Genomic DNA, 7,674 nt, shown 5'->3' with positions numbered 1-7,674 from the left:
CTGTCTGTGTTTGCACATGTGCGTGATCACATATGCAAGTACAGGACAGGGCAGGGGTGCAGGTGACTGCCCCGGGCCACACTGACCTCCTGAGGCCTCAGAGAGCCCTGCCCCTTTGCTGGTTCCCCTATTTCCTCCCTAGCTTTTCAGAGACTCTGGAGCATGCTGCCTTAGTGGACTCTCAGCAGGGCTAGCACAGGCTCAAGTTCAACTGTGCACAAAATGAAAGGTCAAACATGATCATGATATAGAATACTTACCAAAGTAATCAATGAAAACACACCTGAGGTCACAGAAGACATATTTCATCATGTAAGTATATAATAAAATTCATTCCCCCATTCAGTTGTTTTAGATTTTTGCCCCCTTGCTGTATGCTTATAAAAATAAGATAAATGTACCATACTTAAAACTGAAAAAAAAAAAGTTTTCTTAAAATGTCAAATTTTAGGACTTTTATTTACAAAATGGATTGACTCTTGTTTTATACAAATCAAAAAACCTAAACTTTTAAAAATAGAAAAAACTTCCCACACTCTTGGGACCGACTTTTATGCAACCAAGGGAGTTAGAACTCGGTGTCTGCTTCTTATCAGTCCCGGTCAGGCAGACTGGTCACAGCTGAGCAGAGGGCGGCCAAAGGTCTGTCAGGTCAGGGTCTGAAGGAGCAAGATCTTCTCATTAATGCAGAAGCGGTGCAGGACCACCATCAGGTTCTCACCGCAGCGGGAGACCTGGCGCTCCATGGCCAGGCGGAAGTCCTCCTTGACGCCTTTGGTGATGCCTCGAGTGACCGTGTGGTGCCTGAGGTCAGCGACAGGGAAACAGAAGGAGACCACGGTTAGAGCAGCAGCACAGCCCAGCGCTACCTGGGTAGGAACCAACCTGCCTCACAGCTAAGTGAAGTCACACATTTACACCGAATTTATAAAGAAAAGCGTAACCAGATACCGACTCCTGTCCATCCTTCTCAGTCTCATGCTAGGAAGATATCTCTGCTGCCCTAGACTGGGGCATTTTATTCAGCCAGTGTCAACTCCTGAAGCTCACACAACTCAGTGCTCGGGTGCCTTAGGTTCCATTCTGACTGGCCTCACTGTGCCTCCGGAGGCCAGGCCACAGACACCAGAGAGAAGAGCAGGAGGAGGGACTGCGTCCTAGTCACAAGGCGCTCTCTGGCAGGGTGCTGAGTCAGGCCTCTCTCCAGAGACAGGACAGGGCAGACCCTTGAGTGCTGTGTTCTTGCAGGAAAAGCAGGGGCCCTGGGGCCCTGAGACAGAACCATGTCTCAGGTTAGAAAGGCAGACCCACTGCCTGTGAGGTTCTCTGAAGAGCAGAGCCTTCCAGGTGCTTGTTCGTCTGTGGGTGGTTAGTGGGAGCAAAAGCCAAGAGGTGTCTAACTGTGCCCCAAGAGCCGTGCATTAGGACGGGAAAGGACAAACAGAATCCCATAAAGTGAGGACAACAAAATGAACAGAGGAAAAGAAAAGTCAGCAAAACTCAGTGGACTCAACCACAAACAGAGGAGTTTTGGCTGCTAGTTTGGTAACATAACAGTTTTAGACAAACGAAACCCATCTGTTCCCCACCCCATGCCCTGACTCTTCCAAGTGACATGGTTGTCAGGCTGTTATTGCGCAGGAAGTGAGCAGGATGGCGACACCGCCGTGCAGGCTTGTTTAGACTGGGGAAGACAGCGCTGCAACAGCCACGCCACTTAAAGGCTTTATAGGAGGCAGCAGGGACGTGGGAAAACAGGTCTGCATGGAGACCAACTCCCTGGGTCCTCCTGGGCACAAACAGGGGCACACGGTTTTATGTTCCCTTGCGATACTTCTATTCTGGGTCCCTGGGCTGCAACCCAAAACTAGACAAGTTACATGCAACTACAGGCCATATTTCAGAGGACAAATTCTCCCCTAATACTACTAAAGACACAATTAACTGTAACACTCTGCTTGGCAGAGGACCATTTCTATACATTGACAGATGCACAACAATTATGTATGCATAAGAGCCTCTATGCAAGTCTGGATGATGTCAACTACAGTCAGGCTCCACACAGCGATGGGCTGCGTTGGTCCCCTACAGCCTGGGTACACAGCAGCTTGGTGCATGACAGGTGTGTTGCTAGTGTTACGTGGCACATGACTGTAGATATGGCTTAAGAGGATGGCATCATTTTAACTTATTAAATACTGCCAATTCAGAAAGGTAAGGTCTGAGAAAAAGCGCCTGCTTTAAGGCAGGGAAAGCTGTGTGAAAATCTGTTTAGAGCAAAAAAGTCCTGATCATTATATGGAAATCCACAATAAAAGTCTGCTTGTGGTACATGTATGTCAACGTATTTAAATACTCATGACTCAGAACCTCGGATTTCCTCTGGACTCACTTAGCTAATGCAGTTTAGCAAACTTGTTTCTCCCCCCAGATCCATAATGATTTTTAAATTCAACACAAACACACTGGCAACTCATGGAAAAAAAACTTAAAAATGTTACAATATTTACAACCAGATGGTTTGCCAAGGAATGCAGAACAAATTAAAAACGAATAAATAAAGCATGAAAAAGAGCACCGAGGGACAAAGAGCTGGAAACCATGGGCGGGAAAACATGTTGACAGACAGCACACTATGAGCAGGTGTTTTCCACTTGGTACCTGTCAGCAGTCTGTATGCTGGGCTGAAGCACAGGTAAGAATTCCTGCTGCAGTAACCCCATGGGAGGGCTAGAAGGCCTTTAAAAAACAGCAAACAGCGGCATTCAAACACCCACACCAGCTCACCCTGCACCGCAAAAACAACACTGCGGAGAAGATACACAGGACTGGAAAGCGGACTGCACAGAAACTTTAACCTCCACAACCCCTGGCCGTGCTGTGTCTTCAGGGGACTGGGAGAGGCTGAGGGCCCCACTGCACCCGCTGCTGGTGCCAGTCTAGAGGCATCTTGGCTCCTGGTCCCAGAGCTCTTCCCACTTGTGACTTGGAGTAAAAAGGGCATCAGCGAGGAAGAGGGAGACGAGATGGTAGTGGGAGGGAAATATCTGAGAAGATAGGACTCAAAACCCAGCCTCCTTCATTCACTCTTCTCACGCCCATGCCGGTCCCAGAAATACACCTGGGACACTGGCTAGCCACCTTAGCAGGACCGAAGCCCCAAACTGAGAGGTCCTTCAAAGAGGACCCAGAAGGGCTGGTAATATTTTCAATAAAGAAAGGGTGTTTGAGATTTGGGGGAAAAACAAGGCTGGGGGCCATGGTCTTGCAGAATTCTGTAATGAAGATTTAACACATTAGCCGGTGATCACTCAGAGATTTTTTTCCCTTTTGATACAGTCTAATGCAGCTATGGTACTAAGGGTATCAGCATAAAAACGTTCTCTCATTTAGCACATGTCAGAACAACATACCTATATAACAAACAAGAACTTATGCCTCCCTTGGCCTGGCACCAAGTGCCCGTGTTTGTACTGTACCTGCTGGCATCCGAGAGGCTACAACTAGGACGGACTCACAACCTTACCCCAAGGGGAGGAGAGGTACACTGCTCACAACATCTCTGCCACTCATCGGGAGGGACCACCCAAAAGGTCTGCAATGGCTTCAGAGAATTGGTTTGGAACCCAAGGGAAAAGGAATATAGATAGTTTTATTCAAGAGTCTAATCACACCTCAGTCAGTCAAAGCTCTGTCTTATGCAGTTAGATTCTCTTGGCATCATTTTGAGATAGGTTATCTGAAATACAGATTTCAAATCCATGGTGAGACCCTTACAGAGAACATTCCTACAAGGTCAGGTCACTAGGTAACAAACCCTAATCCTTTTTCCAGGTTGAATCAACTGTGGGTTTTTAGGAGGCTTGTCTTCTAAAGAAAGTTCAAGGAAGTTACGGTTAGGTTGATCAAGGAGGGAGATCCCTGGAAAGCAGGACGGACGCCTCCTTGGGCAAGCAGCCTCCTCCAGTGTCAACAGCACTGGAACGGACAGGTCCTCACTTTAACTCCGAGTCCTCGGGACATGTGCAGGTTAGCACTGTTCAAGTCAAGACAACATGGGCAAAGAAGAAGGGCCCAGTCTCAGTGACTGGAGCCATTCCTTCAAGCTGCCACAGACAGCCAAGCATTCTCTAAGTCATGGGGTGATCCTCTGTAGACGGAGCCCTCTGTAGGAAGAGTCTGACTCTAAGACCATATGACAATTTGAATGGTGAGCTTTTGATGAATTAAAAGCTTTCTTAAAGATGTTTCCATAATCAATTTTTGAACCTAGAAGACCCTAAAGAAAACAGTTTACCTGGGCTTCCATATATAGAAGTAATCTATTCTCACACATGGTTAACGACACTTGGAATCATGCAGTTAATATTCCCCATGACTTTGGCTCATCATCAAAGTAGTCGATGGAGAAGGGGAGAAGACAGTGTCTGGGACTTCCTGACTAAGCACTCTACAAAGGGGCTCATTTGCTCCTAAACATCATCTCAGTTCCCTACTGGAAATGTTGAAGACATACAATATCACTTTCAAGATGGGGAGAGAATCTTCTGTTCTTTAGGGAAGATTCCACTGGGCCCTACTCTTGGTAAGGTATAAAGAGGAAGGAACGCCCACCATGGGCCAAATTCCTGAGTTACAGAAACCCAACAGAAGCATTTCTTACCTCGCTCCTCCAACACCCCTAGAACTCTACAAAGACAAAGTGAGGACCATGGCTTTCAATAACTAAGACTTGCTTCTGCCCAAACTGAGGGATAAATGAGGTTTCCAGTCTCAGCCATGCATTCCCCCTGCTCTGGGTTCAGTCCCTTGGCTTCACTCTGACACTGACTTACAGACACACTGAATATGCAGGAAGCCAGGAGGAAGGGTACAAACTGCACATGGCGCTTAGAGTAGAGAGGATCTATTAGCCAAACTGCAATGAGGGCTGAGGACAGAAGCGAGATTTATGAGCTATTTAAAAATCATGGATGGCCACTAGGTATTCTCATCTGAGACAACGTGTGCTTTCTGCAGTGTCCTGGTGAGGGGCACACCTGGGCTCAAATGCCTGCACAATCATTTTTTGGGGCAGGTATTTTAGAGGCACTAGAACCAGCTCGTTCACTTTGTGCTGTGTAAGCCACAGAGCTTGGAAGGGCTTCAGACACAGTTATAAAGGAAACCTGCAGCCCCATCCAGTACCATGTTAAGCATGGCTGCGTTCATTTAAAACCATTTTATGTCTAACCAGAAGTGAATACCAAATCTCGGAAAGGAAAAGGAATATAGAAAAATCTCTATTAAAAAATTTCAAAAGTAACAAAAATATCCCCATTTAAGCAATGGTTTTGTGCCCCCCACCCCCACCCAGGAAATGTAGCTAAGAAGCACAAGTCTCTAAAAGACACCTAGAATCATGTAGACCCTCAAAAACAGAGAGCAGTACTGAATTCCTCTCCATTACACTTCTGAAAGGTACAGAAACTTACAAATAAGTCATGCAAGCACATGAAAGGGGAACACGCAACTTCAAAGAACAAAAGATGGTCTGCTTACTTGATCAGCATTCCTTGATTTGGGAGTAACTCCAGATGAATCTTCCCTCCTTCCTGGGTCCTTAAATAAGCAAATTCCTCCAGCATGTCAATGTCTTCGGCCACATTCAGGTCAACCAACAAGGAAGAAGCTGCCCTGGTCTCCCAGGGAAGGAACAGGTTCTCAGCAGATGAGGAAGCTGCTGTTGTCCTCCAACTAACAACCAGTCAGTTCTTGACAGGTGCCGGTTTTCACATTAACCAAACGGCCCTATGAAAAGAACTCTTGGCACAAGTTCTGCCAGGTGGGGCTGGCTGTGTAACTCAGGGCCATCAATCTCCAGACCCTATCTGACTAAAAAGCATTAGCACATGGTTTTCCTATGGAGATATTGAAACAGGTTCTACATGGCCATATGAGAAATTTCTTATCAAGAAATCAGGGATAGTAGGGGTGGGGAGGATGGTCTGGCTGACAGGATATGTATGAGTCATAAGAAGAAAGATTTCTTCAGACCCAGCAGATAAGGTCTTTCAGATGCTTCAAGAAAGGAAGTGCCTGAGAGCCCAGAAAATCCCATGTGAAATATTAGATGGTGCATTCTTCTGGGGGAAAGTTATATAACTTTCATTAATCTTTTAAAAAAGTTCACTGCTCAGGCACTGGGACATATGTAGCACAGGGAATGGACTCTGAGAAACGGCGAAATGAAAGCAGCCAAACCAGGGCGTCCCCTCAATTCAAAGGTGGTCTTCCCTCACGGACAGCTCCCAGAGCTGCTCTGCCTCTTCAGCATACCCTTTGGTAGCTGTCCTGGCGCAGGCCCAGTGCTAAGAACTGATCCCAGGGGCAGCCTATGTCCAAGGAGAGGCCACAGGGGACACTTTTTCCACAGATGAAGGCCAAGGAACTATTGCAGGCTTTGCTAAACCAACTGCCCTGGGCTTGCTAGGAACCTGTAGGCTATTCAGACTGTAAGCTTCTTGGCTGCCTTCTTGAACTTAGCTAGAACGACAGTCCCAATTCCCTGAACTCTATCTTTGAAACGTCACTGGCTTTCACCAAGCAACTGCCACGGCCCCATTTCGAATCCTCACTCCTCCTCCTTTCCCACACTTGGTTAAAGCAGTGTCTGTACTGACAGGGGCTCACACAGTACGATGGCCTTGTGATTAATGCAGACAAAGGATACTGGTAACATAGCTGAAGAAGTTCTCATACTGGAAATTTCCCTGCTGGCAGATCTTACTGATGGCTTTCAGGAAGAGGCTCTCTCCCCGTGGCCACTCCTGCTGGAGCAGTACAATCACATGGCCCAGTGCCATGTCGTCTCTGTTGTCTGTAAAAGCTCTCAGCTGGAAGACAAAATTTCATGGAGAAAAATAAATCTAGGACATCTAGGGCACACCAAATATCCCTTCCTAAAGGAGCTCATGTGTCAGTATAGGCTACAAATCATTACTGTTAAGATGACAAAACTGTTGCTGACAACACCCTTCTAAGGAGGGTGGATTTAAAGGAGGCCTCAGGTTCCCTCTGAGGGCTCGGCACATGAGGCTGACACGTCTTTAAACCGAAGTTGGACATGAACAGGTGAGGTGAACTGGGAGTTTCTGAGCTTGAGAATCAGGGATAAAGTTGAGTATTGCTACATAGTGAAGAGAATAAACAGCAACTTTTGTTATTGGTTTTTCTTGTTCTACAAATCTAAGACAGGGTCTCGGGAATCACAGGCTCGCCCTACAATTGTTAGATAGCTGAGGATATTCGTGATCTTTCTACCTACCCCTCCCAAGTGCTTGGATTATAGGTATGTCTCACCATGCCCAGTCTATGCCGTGCTGGGAAATGAAACCAGGGTTCATGGGTGCTGGGCAAACACCCTACCAATTCAGTCATCTTCTCAACCTTAGAGATATCTTTTAGGAAACAACTATAAGTGGAAAGATGGGCAGGAAGCTAAAACAAAATGCTTGAGATGGGGCTGGGAAGAAGGAAAGATAGCAAGCAATAAGGTGTGAACTGCAGAAAAGGCCAAGGTTTAGTTTGAAATGGACAGCTGCAAAACACCACACTTCAGCCGGCTTTTGTGCCCCAGCAGCTCTAGTGATTAGTCAGTGTGGGACTACTGCATAAAGTGTAAGCAGCATTGCT

The 7,674-nt window shown here is 46.7% G+C and overlaps 1 protein-coding gene across 3 annotated transcripts in view; it reads right to left on the bottom strand.

Annotated features, from left to right (window-relative positions):
• Positions 1-435: 435 nt before the first annotated feature.
• Ints10 (integrator complex subunit 10) overlaps positions 436-7,674 on the bottom strand; it is a 28,329-nt gene continuing 21,090 nt past the window's right edge. The window contains exons 15-19 of one of the 3 annotated variants that reach the window (XM_075986926.1): positions 6,713-6,875; positions 5,542-5,635; positions 3,527-3,604; positions 2,662-2,739; positions 436-804 (exon numbers count right to left, since the gene is read on the bottom strand). In XM_075986926.1, the coding sequence (XP_075843041.1) occupies positions 648-804; positions 2,662-2,739; positions 3,527-3,604; positions 5,542-5,635; positions 6,713-6,875 (570 nt within the window). In that variant the 3' untranslated portion in view covers positions 436-647. The remainder of the gene's footprint in view (positions 805-2,661; positions 2,740-3,526; positions 3,605-5,541; positions 5,636-6,712; positions 6,876-7,674) is intronic. The other 2 variants (XM_075986924.1, XM_075986925.1) reach the window with 2 other exon arrangements.

The sequence above is a fragment of the Microtus pennsylvanicus genome, chromosome 9 (genome assembly GCF_037038515.1).
Source record: "Microtus pennsylvanicus isolate mMicPen1 chromosome 9, mMicPen1.hap1, whole genome shotgun sequence".
Lineage (NCBI taxonomy): Eukaryota > Metazoa > Chordata > Mammalia > Rodentia > Cricetidae > Microtus > Microtus pennsylvanicus.
This window is presented reverse-complemented; position numbering and strand designations above follow the sequence as displayed.